General features: G+C 40.1%; 1 protein-coding gene across 1 annotated transcript in view; it reads right to left on the reverse strand.

Moving 5' to 3' along the window:
- Nucleotides 1-13,627, reverse strand: part of RYR2 (ryanodine receptor 2 (cardiac)) — a 176,751-nt gene extending 163,124 nt beyond the window's left edge. Inside the window, exons 1-3 of the mRNA XM_014529274.1 lie at nucleotides 13,577-13,627; nucleotides 13,354-13,458; nucleotides 620-634 (exon numbers count right to left, since the gene is read on the reverse strand). Of these exons, the coding sequence (XP_014384760.1) occupies nucleotides 620-634; nucleotides 13,354-13,458; nucleotides 13,577-13,627 (171 nt within the window). The remainder of the gene's footprint in view (nucleotides 1-619; nucleotides 635-13,353; nucleotides 13,459-13,576) is intronic.
- Between the last annotated feature and the right edge of the window lie 528 nt (nucleotides 13,628-14,155).

A 14,155-nucleotide genomic window follows, 5' to 3' on the forward strand; every position in this document is an offset into this window, starting at 1 on the left:
AATCAAAGTTTTGTGATTGTTATATGAGAAAAGTAGTAAGTAGGTACTTAAAACTGAAACCAAAGCCTATACTTTTTGTCCCAAATACTGACATTCTGCTCCTCCTCCTCTACGTTTCCTTCAGTGCCATGACCATGTGCTCTGCCTCCTTTTCAAACCTTTCTGTTTTTCCAATGGGTTGGAAAATGAAGAGGTTGATTTATTTTCCTGTCTCCTGGACGAAGAAATGCTCTAGCAACTTTTTGGTGCTTCTTCTCATTTCCCAGAGTGTGAATTTCCTACTGGATTCATGCAAGAGCATCACACCCAAAACAGCCAGTAGGATACCCGCAGTGAAAATGCTAATTAGAGAACGAGTAAAAATGTTTGTTTCAATGGGAGAATTCTTAACGTTGGCTAAATTAAACTAATATGTTAGCATGTGACACAAAGGTGCCAAATGCTGTTTATGAAGTTGACAAATCTAAGTATGTGACTGATTCATTTAAATTTAAAAGTTTTGAAGTTCGATTCAATTTCTAAAACTTTCAGATGTGAAGAAAAGTGCCATGAGTTCAAAATTTAAACCAAACATGAAATGTACAAAGCAAAACATCTAGTAGATGATCCAGTGTCTTACCTTCATCATGAATTTCTGTGGGGGCAGAAGAAAAGAGAAAAAGTATTAAATATATTATTTCAAAGACATTTTAAAAGATCTCTTACTTACAAAGATTTCTAAATGGAGTTATGTGAACAATAAACATACAAAAACACATTCACTGTGTTGTCACAACAAAACAGTATCAACTGCATGCCAGATAAAAGCTGGAGCAAGCAAAACTCCTTTTACAAGTGTTCTTACATGAGTTCTTCCTTTTCCTGTGAAAACATGCTGCTCTACTGTGATGCCTGTTTCAGTTTACAACATATCTAAGCGCCAAAAAAGCCCAAAGGTATCATCTTAAAATTATACTCTGAAAATTCTTTTAAAACCATTTCACTTCATTTTTTGCATAAAAATGCAGTGATATAAACAGCAACGCAACTGATTTTAGTAAAAACAGTGGCCTGGAAGCAGGTAAGGGTGATCATCACTCAAGTGCCGAGGTGATAGTAACCATGAACCCTTCCCAAACCCAAAGAAAACATCACAGAAGCTTTGCTCTTAATGACACAGCCTCTTCTCGTGACTTATAATAGCTCCTTTTTCTTCTACAAAACATAATATGTGCATATATTCCCTCGTTTTCTTTTAGGCCCATCGAGTTTACTTGACCTATTCCTAGGAGACGTACACAGATTAAAAAGAACTAGGAAGGAAAATGGCATTACTTTTCCAAATGTTTTCTTTTAGGCCCATCGAGTTTCCTTGACCTATTCCTAGGAGACAGATAAAGAAAAGAACTAGGAAGGAAAATGGCATTACTTTTCCAAACTTAGGACTACGTTTAGTTGTCATAAGCATCCAAGTCCTACAGAGAAAAGATACATGTATTCACATTAGTTTTATAGAAAATAGCAAGTTTTCAACCTACATACTTACTAGATACCACAGTTAGTTCCCTGAAACATAAAAACATAGTGATGTGTACATGAGTGGCATTCTATTGTGACTGATTTTTTCATTTTTAATATATTTTTTATTGACTTCAGAGAGGAAGGGAGAAAGAGAGAGAGATAGAAACATCAATGATGAGAGAGAATCACTGAATGGCTGCCTCCTGCACGATCACACATTGGGGATGGAGCCTCCAACACGGGCATGTGCATAGGTTGACACTCAACACTGAGCCACACCAGCCAGGCTTCCATTTTTAATATTAAAATTTAAGGAAAAATTGTAAAGGATCGTTTCATTTTAAGATCAGAAAATAGAGGCTGTTTAGTTATGTATCTGTAACTGATATCAATGGTAAATGATGTCAGGAGGTCCTTGTCTGGTAACCTGTCCTTACGAGGGAGGATAATCTGTTCAACCTCATCATGTTGACAAAAAAAGGTACTTCACCAACAAAGACTTGGGTTTGGTGGCTGTTTGAGAATTGTAAAGGATCGTTTCATTTTAAGATTAGAAAATAGAGGCTGTTTAGTTATGTATCTATAACTGATATCAATGGTAAATGATGTCAGGAGGTCATTGTCTGGTAACCTGTCCTTATGAGGGAGGATCATCTGTTCAACCTCATCATGTTGACAAAAAAAGGTATTTCACCAACAAAGACTTGGGTTTGGTGGCTGTTTGAGATTAATGATGATTATTGGTGCTCCTAACAAATTTCAGAAAACAAAAGACATTTACTATTAACAATTTCAAGTTGTAAGCATATGTCAATATATACTATCCAACAGGGTATCTGGATATACATTTGTAGAGAACCTCAAATATTTGTCTTCTGATAAAAAATATCCCATGAAGCACTGGCTGCATGGCTCAGTTGCTTGGAGTGTGGTCTATTGTCTCACACACACACACATACACACACACACACACACAGCAGGAGGTAAGTTGTTCTCTGTGACACTCAAGGATAGAAACAGGTAACAAATTCTACCTGTTTCTTCCCTCTTTCCTGTCTCTGGCTCTTAATAGAGGAGAAAACAGACCATAGTACCATAGTAATAATGGAACTTGGCCACATCACACCGCTGTCCCAAACTCAGCGTCCAAAATCCTGCAAATGAGTCCTTTCCTCATGACACTGACCATCACCTTCACCTTTCAAGGTTGTACACATATGTGTAACCGCCGGTCTCTATTGTATGTGGGAAACCATAAGAGCTATGCAGTAGGACTTTAAGGTTAAGATTTGTGATGTGATGTACTTTAAAAGCCCTCCTGTTGACCAAAGTGCATTGCATTAGAAAGCCAATTACAGAGAAACTATATAGCTCTGGTGAGGGGGCGGGGCGGGGGGAGAACATTTTCATATCCCCCAGTTCAGTTGAACCAAACCATACACAAGGTTCTAACTAGAGACCTGTTCATATTTGTTCAGTACAACACAGCAGTTATTGTGAAAACTAATAGTACAAGCCACACCAGGAAGCCACACAAAAAATATTAGAGGCAACAGCAAACGTGCATGTGTTTAGATCACAATTCCTTTGCAAATCCATGGAAACACGTACCCATTTTTCCACATCAACTTTCTGTAGAAAGAAAAAGCCAAAATAAATAACAAGCAAGCAAATACCTGGCAATGTTGCAATTACTGTCATTTAAATAAATTGAAATTGTGGTCCCTGCACCTAAATCTACTTCCAGTTCCAACGGATAAGAAAAACCATTTAAACTTTTAATTAACAACATTGAATCTCCTGAAGAAAAAAAAAAGCCTCAATTAATTAGCAATCAGAACTTCCAAGGCATTAGGCTGGAAATGCAGCAGGTATAGGAAATAATGATCCAAAATATTCAGAAGCAAACATGAATATTTACCTAATTCTCAAGCCAAATAGGCCTCCTGATTTAGGAGCACTATTCTCCTCTAAGGATCTATTTAATAAAAAAAGGTCAATTTTAAATACAGCATTAACTAGAAATCTCTATGAAATAGAAGTAAAATTTCTCGTATACCAATCTTTGTAGCATTACATAAAATCTCACAATACAACAAAAGACATGCTTTGGTGGAACTCTTGGGTCATAGCTAAGAATGTCCAACCCTTGGTAAGGAAGCTATTGGGCGCGACCATGCATAAAAGGCTGCATACAGAGTGACTATTTTAAAACGCTGTGAAATGATAGGAAAACACCAACTTCAATATGCAATGGACTCGTTTTGAAGCCTCGGAGAAATTCAATAGGTTCAATAGGTTCCTTATCACAGAGCCTTTTGGCTTCTCTAGTGTTTTACTCAGTCCTCAGAAAAATCTGTCCCTAAGTCTTCCCCCAGCCTTTGAGTTTAAAAACACACAATGGTGTTTAAGAAAGAACAGTTTACTCGATGGAAAAGCCTGGTTTTCATTACACATTTCTAAGTTATTTAATGGTTGCATAGAGTTCAAGTCATCACTTTAAACACAGACCTATCAGAGCGATGAGTCTATTTCTTTAGATACTGGGGCAAAGGGAAGCAATTCAGTCATGTCTGGTGTAGTTACCATTCACTTTTCTACTGTCAAAAGGACAAATTTGCTTTTATTATTTATTCTTCCCTTCCCCCAAAAAAGACCTCAAAGAAATATGAAATAATTTCCTTCTCATGTGTACCAGGAAGACAAGATATACCATATTTTTAGAGATTTCAATGATTAACAAAGACATTATATTATACCCTTCACTAGAGGCCTGGTGCATGACATTAGTGCACTCAGGGGGCTCCCGCGGGCCTAAGCTGTCAGTCAGACATCCCCCCAAGGGCTCCCAGACTGTGAGAGGGCAAGACTGGGCTGAGGGACCCCCACCCAATGCACGAATTTCGTGTACCAGGCCCTCTAGTATGCTATAATTCATTTCCCTACTCATAATACTACAGTTATACACACTAATATTTCTGTTCTGTAAACCATTGGCAGAAAAACAAAACAAAGTCTCCAGGCATCCCAGTTTTTATCTTTTGCCCTGGAATCTTGCTTTTATTTCTTCACCCACACCCCAAAAGAACATTTATTGAGTATCTGACTCACAAAGCATCCGCACCATTCTGTCTGACCTGGAAGAGACACCTGGCTCCTGGGCTCTCTCTGCGTTTGCTCCACACAGTGTGACACAGTCACTCGGAGTGGCTGCTGGATCTGGGACTGAACAAAGGCAGTGAACTCCAGCGTATGGAGTGTTCAGCGCTGTGGTTCACTGCTGCTTCCTCTGCGTCCCTGCTGTAACCTGTCATTTATCTGCCTCTCTCTCTCTGTTCACTGTCTAATCTCATCAGGACACTTTTCCCTCTTGTCTTCCTCCAGAGCAGAGGCGATTGGAAGAGACAACGGAAGTCCATGCAACGTGCCCTTGGTGTTCTGCTCTCTGCACTCTGCCACAGTCCAAGGATAGGTCTAAGGTTTCCTATCCCAGCAAAGAACTCAGCTCCGTGAGGCCTTAGCGCTAATAGCCTCGCATTATCTCAGAACCACGTGAGCACCACAGGCCACCCGGCCAGTGCCAGCCTCATGCCAACTGTCAGCACGTCCACGTGGCCTCGCAGGTCCTCGGTTACCCTCAGGTCTTTGTCTTTCTCCACAGCTCTGAGATCAGTTACAAAGAAGTGCAGCTTCTGAGAGTGTGGCTGCAAGTCAAAGGGGCTGCCTGCACCGCTGCAGGTCCTCAAAGCTGGAACTGTGCGCACACTAGTGCACTTTTTCTAGGCAAGGGCTCTGTAACTTGCATCTGACTCACAAAGGCCCGTGACTGGAGATGGATTTAATTTCTTCCCAGGCTGGGGCACTGGGCGGTGAAGGACGATGTAACAGGAAGTAGGCTGGGACTCCAGATGTTAACCTGCATTGGGCCCAGCAACTTGAACGTGTGGCTGTCTAATTCCAGAAGTTCACGTCCTCATTTCCTTCCCGAAATGTCCTTTCCCTCCCCCAGTGGGGAAACAGAGCTCCACTAACAGAAAAGACTTCTTAGACCTTTTCAGACCCTTCATTTTGGTTTATAAATTCTATCTCTTTATCCCTCAAGTCAGCACATACTTATTGGAAATCTGCTTCGTGTCATGGCAGGCACCGTCCTGGGTGGTAAGAGCACACTCCTAGCCCTGCCCTCGTGGGTGGACACACTAAGGCAGCGGTTCTCAACCTGTGGGTCGCGATCCCTTTGGCGGTCGCCTAAGACCATCCTGCATATCAGATATTTACATTACGATTCATAACAGTAGCAACAATACAGTTATGAAGTAGCAACGAAAATAATTTTATGGTTGGGGTCACAACATGAGGAACTGTATTTAAAGGGCCAGAGGTTGAGAACCACTGCAGTAAGGGGACAGGCGGTCTGGTAAAGACATAAGAAGAAAAATAAACACCTGTCGGAAGGTATAGGTGCATGGTAGGAAACAGTGCTGGTTGGGGAGGCACCACTTGATAGAAATGGCTGAGGGATGGAAGTACGCTCTCAGATTAGACTAGAATGTTTTAAGAAAATAAAGTTTGAACTTTAAGAGAATAAAAATTAAAGGTGGCTGTCTCGATAAATGAGTATCTTTATATCACTGGTACATTCAGGAATAGTTTGTCACATAAATTTACCATCTGATTCATTTACTATCAAATATTTATACCTAAAAATATTGTTTCATTTTAAACACAAAAATATGAGGGAGATGTCTAAATTGAATGATACTACTCAAACAAAATAATCTATCCATTTTAAGATTCATAATCTAAAACAGGTGTAACTGCGCCAGGTGATCAAATTACATGTTGATTAAATTGGCTTCCTTATTGAATTTGATGCTGGATTCTCTGAAAAACACAACACTCCAATACACAGAAATACATCATATCCGTAGCTTCAGAGCAGGAAGTCATCTTTCTAGAGACAGGAAGACAGTAAAATAGAAGGTGGAGATTTCAACCACAGATAAATGTCCACATTCTAAGTGATAGATAGTGCTGCTCAGGGCATATTTTAGCTATAAGCCCTTTAGGAGAACATAATCACATTCACCTTTTAAATCTCAGCACCAGTTTCACAGATGAAGGACAGGTAGATGGTTATGTACAGAGGTTTGGACAAGATGCTAGCAACCCTGTCAGGTTAGTAAGTGTATTAATTTATTAGCATTTGGCTCCATTCCCAAAACAGCACCCAACTTATCCGGACCTCCTGCACAGCGGGGTGAACAGAACCCAGCTCCTAAAATAGAAGTCGTCACAATGGACAGTTGGGAATTGCAGTTTCAATATAAATAGCTAGTGACATCATAGTATCCACAGCATAAATGGACGCATCCATTAGCTGCTCGGTTTTGAACTGTTGAGGACATCGGGCATTGGGATGGGATGTATGCCTTTGTGGAAGGGAAGTAAGTAATCAGGAGTTGGAAGAGCAATTAATTAGAGTGCCCTTCTCTGTACTCTCATTGAACTACTATCAAAGCATGTTTCACTCCCATTGCAATGATTTATTTACCTTTTCTGTTGACTATTAAATGGCTAAGTTCCTCAAGAGCAAGAATGCATTCTTCTTTACCTCTGTGTCTCCAGCCCAGAATTCACAACAGCAACTCAACACCCCTCTTTGGGATGAAAGCTGCATGAATCAGTTGGGTGAAGTAGGGACCCAGGTTTTCTGTGTCCCAGCCAAGGAGACACTAAACATAGACTCTGATGGCTCCTCCTAGATAAGGATGTCACTTCCTGGACCTAGTTTAGCACAAGAACCTGGAGGATCTCAAATTTGAATAAATATTTTCATGAAGGCATAAGGATGTGACTTCCATGTCGGCTTGGTATTGCAGCAAAAGACATTAGAAATTATCCAACGTTCATTTACACACATAACCCTCTTTCTTCTTCTAAAAAGAGAACCTGATTTTGTAGAGATGCCCTGTCCTCTCCCTGCCCAAGCTCTGTGTCCATGTGGTGGCCCATTTTCCCAGGCCAGTAAACAATTCAGGCATGAGTATGTGACCGTGGGCAGGGGAATTCTGGGGGAAGGTCCTTACTCCCCAAAACAAAAATAAGAAAGCCAGCTCCTTTTCCTTTTTGTGCCTACAGATCATTTTCAATTGGGATATCATCCCTGGAATTGCAGCAGCCACGTTGTAACCATGAGGGGAGCAAGACTAAGAACCAAGCCTACAGCAAGGAGAACAGAGTGGAGAACTAAAGAAAATCGGAGCAGTCTCATCCAGTACACCGGGACTCTTGTCCTCTGGACTTCGTGTCCTTATTTTTTTTAAGCCAAAAATGAGTATGTTGTGAAAGTTGGCACAACAGTCTATAACATGATGCCATGGTGTAAAACTGTGTTTGTGTATAAGGCTCATGAACACAAACACTCTTTTAGCTGTGGTTATCGTCAGGGAAAGGAGGGTTATGAGGAAGGTATTTTCCATTTATACTCTCCTATATTACTGTTACGAGAGCAAAACACTGAAATGCTTCTGGGATTTAAACTGGAATTTAAGTATATTTTTATATTGTATGCATGGTAGGCACTAATTACTTTTTTTACCTCTTTATTTTTCCATTAAGAAGATCGGGTTTGGGGTTTGCTGTGTGTGTTTTTTTGGGGGGGTTGATTTTTTTAAATGTTTTAATTGATTTCATAGGGGAAGGGAGAGGGAGAGGGAGAGAGAGATAGAAACATCAATGATGAGAGCTGATCAGCTGCCTCCTGCACGCCCCCTACTGGAGATCGAGCCTAAAACCTGGGCATGTGCCCGACCAGAATCTAAGCAGCAACCTTTTGGTGTATGGGATGAAGCTCAAACACTGAGCCACATCTGCCAGGCGGCACTAATTACTTTTAACAGTACCATTAATCAAAGACTGAATGATTGTGATTGATTGATTGATTGATTGATTGGAGTCTGCCATGTCCCAGGCAGGCATACTGCTGCAGCACAAGTAAAAAACGTGAGTGTGGTATTATTTTTCTTCACTAAATCGTAGCCCTTTCAGTCTTTGGTCTGGTCGCTTCAGAGGCAGACATCCACTGTCCCAACATGCTCTAGATGAACACAAACACTCTTTTAGCTGTGGTTATCGTCAGGGAAAGGAGGGTTATGAGGAAGGTATTTTCCATTTATACTCTCCTATATTATTGTTATGAGAGCAAAACACTGAAATGGTTCTGGGATTTAAACTGGAATTTATATTTTTATATTGTATGCATGGCAGGCACTAATTACTTTTTTCTCTCTTTTTTTCTGTTAAGAAGATTGGTTTTTGTGTTTTGGGGTTTTTTTTTAGATTTTTTAACATGTTTTTATTGATTTCATACAGGAAAGGAGAGGGAGAGAGAGATAGAAACATCAATGATGAGAGCTGATCAGCTGCCTCCTGCACGCCCCCTACTGGGGATCGAGTCTAAAACCTGGGCATGTGCCTGACCAGAATCTAAGCAGCAACTTTTTGGGGTATGGGATGAAGCTCAAACACTGAGCCACATCTGCCAGGCGGCACTAATTACTTTTAACAGTACCATTAATCAAAGACTGAATGATTGTGATTGATTGATTGATTGATTGATTGATTGATTGGAGTCTGCCATGTCCCAGGCAGGCATACTGCTGCAGCACAAGTAAAAAACGTGAGTGTGGTATTATTTTTCTTCACTAAATCGTAGCCCTTTCAGTCTTTGGTCTGGTCGCTTCAGAGGCAGACATCCACTGTCCCAACAGTATTGAAAAGTGTAATCACAGTTTCACATCCCAAACGTTTAATTCTGTATGTTAATGGAGACTGGTGTGCAGAGCAGTGACATATTTGAAACTGGATGAATAACACCAAGTGGTTAAGTAAACCTCACTCCTCCAGTAAGTCGTTCTCCCGGCCACCCGAGACCTACTTTTAATAACCTACAGGACACAGTCTATTTACATAAACCCACGCAAGGTTTGTCAAGCTTTCTACCCTCCACACTACCCCATTCACGGTCGTGAAGAGAAAACAAATGGAAAAAATCAATATCAACTCAACCAGGTGGCTACATCATTAGCTCTTTTAATTCTAGATCCATGGCTTGTCTGCCGAAGAGCTTGAACAATCTTTCAATATATTATTTTATTGATTTCAGAGAGGAAGGGAGAGTGAGAGGTAGAAACATCGATGAGAAAGAATCATCCATCGGCTGCCTCCTGCACACCCCCTACTGGGGACTGAGCTTGCAATCTGGACATATGCCCTGACTGGGAATCAAACCATGACCTCCTGGTTCATAGGTTGACACTCAACCACTGAGCCACGCCAGCTGGGCACAGTCAGTCTTGTAGATGTGGTGCCACTGGACATGTGCCAAACACCGGAAGAATAGGGTGGAATAGAAATATTAAGATCTACTTTTGGAACTACCAATAAATACTAAAAACTCTTCAGGGAATAAACTCTTTCAAACGCAAAATGTATGAGAATCTACGAATCATTTATATAAGATAAACTGAACTTAATATTGATTGGTTTACAGGAAAACCAGGCTCCTGTCAAACCAAGTACACTTTTCAGTCCTTAATCAACTCAACTTCTCTGATTTTTATTTGGTTTTGTCAATCGCCTCTCCCTGGAACTCTGTACTTCCACGGTGTAATTTAATGGCACCCAAAGCCGCTCAGCTCCCAATTCCCAGAACCAAGGAGTATGTTACAGATCTCGTGCTGCTGGTCTCAGGATGGGCATGGCTCAGCCAAGCATGTCACCTACAAAAGGCCAGGGGCAGGTCTCCCGAGGGCCCATAAGGAACACAGTCCTGCCCAGGGAGGCTGACTGAGATTTCTGACCTCAAGAACTGCGAGATAAATAAACTGACGGTGTTCTCGGCCACCAGGTAGGTGGTACTTGTAACAGCAGCCATGAAACTAATCCAGGCGGCTTCTGACTGTCCTCTCCTGCTCTCCTTTGACCTCTTGGGCCACTTCTCTGTGACCTCGTCCTCCTCCTCCCCCTGCGGCAATAGTGACACTGCTCTGCTCTCTTTACTGGACACTCATAACAAAGAGCTTAAAAAGCACAGACGTTAGAACCCATGGACCGGATTCTGCCCCGTTCTGCCCCTTGCTGGCTACGGGAGCCTACCAGATAATCCAGTTTTCAGATCTGGAAGAGTTGAACCTACCTCTCTACTCCTCTAAGTATTCAAATGAAGTAAAATATGACTTACTAAGCTGGAGGTGACAACTTGCTTGATGAAGGATCTGCTATAGATTCCTGTATGAATTCCAAGGAGAGGCTATGACTCATGAGGCTTCAGGACTGAGGACACGGATACCTATGGAGTCCAGAGACAGGACTGTGACAAGGACCAGCAGCATCCGCTGGCCAACTGTAATCAGACCTGCTATGTAGCCATTTGCACTTTGATAATTACGATGGTTGTTGTAGCCCAGCCAGTATTGCTCAGTGGTTAAGCACTGATCCGTGCACCACGAGGTGGCTGGTTGGATTCCCGGTCAGGGTACATGCCAGGGTGGCGGGCTCACGCCCCAGCAGGGGTGTGCAGGAGGCAGCCGATCAATGTTTCTCTCTCATCGATGTTTCTCTCTCTCTCTACTTCTCCCTTCCTCTCTCTAAAAATCAATACAAAATATATTTTTTTAAAAGATGGTTGTTGTAGGGAAACAGTCTTGCTCCCAGTCTCCAGTGTCCCTCCCCCTGGCCACCCCAGGCCTTTCCAAATGAGACCATCCTAGAGCCTCTCAAGGGCCTTGCCTCCAGCATCATTGCTGATTGGGGTCCACTCTCATTAATTGATGCTTGTGCCAAACGAACTGTGAAATATTCTGAATATCATTTCTGTGTATAATCAAAACTCTGCCGTCTGAGAGAGAACCTTTCTTTGCCAAAAATATAGCATCCCTTTGAGCCATCTGACAGTGGTTTCTCCCTAACCGTTAGTAGTCTAAAAGTGAGAGTCAGCTCAATGCAGTACATTCCTTCCTGTAGCAGGTTCCTCTCCATTTTTACTACTATTTTCTAATTAGTGTCTCATGATAGCTATGCTGGGCTTTATAAAATGATGTTCCACCCATCACATAAATTACCACCTTCTCTCTGACAGAAACTTTATAGATGGATTACAACTCAAAATAAAACTCAGCTAAATAAAAATATGTTGGGGAGTGCGGTCCAGAAAGTCTTACTAATAAATATTTTTAAAGCATAAATTTTAAAACAGTATTTCCAACACTTCATATATACACAGAAAATTTAGAGCTTGCCTAGTTCAACTCCAGGACTCTGGGGGGATAATACATCTTTTCAAAAATTCAAATTTAGAAACAGCTGCTTAGCAATATCAAAATTAAATTTATGGCAATTTAGTTGTAAGTTGGTATCTACAAAGACAAGTGAAATGACAATGTACTCTCCTAGATGCTTATGCAAAAGAAAACTGATTTTTTTTCTTTGTAAAGACAGACTTCAGTTTCAAAGCTGAGATGCATGAATAATGTTTAAATATCAGGAGGGGTTATTCCAGGTAGAAACAAACTAGTCAAATTGAGTAATATTTTTACTCCTCTACAATTTAAGCCTACTCCAAAAGCTTTGCATAAAAGAATAGGAAACATTTTTAAACTTTATATAATATAATAATTTCAAACTTTGTTGTAACCAAAAATAAACTTGGCAAATTTAAATATACACATCATAAAATAAGCTTTTAGTCTAACATAAAATAAAAACCACTAAAAAAAATCGTAAAAATAAAAATCTCTTCCATACTTAGTAGTATACTATAAAATTTTAAATTAATTTACTATTAATGCACAAACCAATTAAAATCCTAAACTGCATGACACTAAAATTTTTAAAAGTAGGCTAGTGAAAATATCTTACATCATAATTGATTGCTCATTTTCTGTTGAACAGTTTTTAAAACTCTTCACGTATTAAGACCTGAACAATGATTAACAACAATGGCAACACATAGACAAATAATAGCCACAAAAAATGTTCAGTTCCATGCCTGGAAATAGTGTAGTTTATTAAACCATGTCCTGCAGTAATTACAGCACACACAAAAACAAAACCCAAAAGTTTGACCATTCAGCCTCCTGGTTAATTCTAAACCTTAAAGAATTGACTAAGTAACCCAGACATTAGTTATAGTAACCCACAGCATGGAAAATAATTTAAATTACCAAATAAGCTTTAAAAGAACATTTCTGCACTAGGAGACTGAATAAGAATTTCAATTTGCAAAAGAAAATGACTGCAAACTACAGTCAACTAAAGCTGCATCACCATAATTTCATTGCTTAAAATATATGAGAGCCATGAAATTTTACTGGCCATATAGAAGCTTAGAGCAAAGTACATTGTTAGAGGTTTTTGAAGATGAAATAAAGAATAACAACAAGGGAATTAATGGAGGGGGAAAAGGGAACATATGTAATACTTTCAACAATAAAGAATAATTTTTTAAAAGATTAATGACAAATTATAATAACAGCTCTGAAGATGGAAGAAAATACATAAATGCTCAAAGAAAGATACTCTTTTAAATCAAAGACATAAGAATGAGGTTAAAAGACATGGATCATCTTGAAGTTCGATTTCTTTTAAGTTCATAAAGACATCACAGATCTGCTAGATCAAGATGAAAGTCAAGCTTAAGGAAATCACAAGTAAAAAGCATTGACTTATTTCAGCAAAAACAAAATCTCCAATGTCTGTGAAATAAATCATTCATATCATGGCCAGGTTCTTTAAAAGACTGCGTATATAAAAAAAATACTACATATATAAATACATAAATTAAATACTTGCCCCTTCTGACTTCTCCATCGTGTTCGCCAGCATCTCCTGTAGGGCCCGGACAGAGAGGGACTGTTCCAGCACAAAGGTGCAGATGGAGAGGTCTGGGGGGACATTCTGTGTGGAAAGAGGAAAAGCAACATCATCATCACCATCTTAACCATTATCACCATCACCATCTTCACCAACAGCCCATTATCACCACCATCAATAACACCATCACCAACACCCTCACCACTACCACCACCATTACCACCACCATCACCACTAACACCAACACAACCATCATTACCATCATCACTATCAACATCTTCACCATCACCACTACCACCATCACCAACACCACCATCACCACAATTATTACCATCACCACCACCACCATCTTCATTACCATCATCGTCAAGCATCCAGACCCAATTTACCTTATACTTCAAGCTTTTTCATATAAAAAGTGAGAGTACTTATCAATCCTTTAATATGTGCTCCCAAATCATTCCATATACAGTCTATACTTAATCCATTTTTTATTTATACGTAGCAATAGCTACAATTTTAGTACCAATCTGATAGGCACTGCACTCAGAGCTTTATCAATAACTCCAGAGGTCATCTGTGGTAAGGATTACTATCATCATTGTGTGGACAAGAAAACAGAAGTTAGGTTACTTTTCCAAAGTCACAATTACTGAATTTTTCAAGCCCGGGTTAAGAAGCCACATTTCTCTAACTCTCAAGCATTCATTTCTCACCTACAAAGCAGTCAGCTGACAAAAAATTAGGACAGAAAAGTGCTTACCTCAAATTAATAATGAAG

The sequence above is a fragment of the Myotis brandtii genome, unplaced genomic scaffold, assembly GCF_000412655.1.
Source record: "Myotis brandtii unplaced genomic scaffold, ASM41265v1 scaffold679, whole genome shotgun sequence".
NCBI lineage: Eukaryota > Metazoa > Chordata > Mammalia > Chiroptera > Vespertilionidae > Myotis > Myotis brandtii.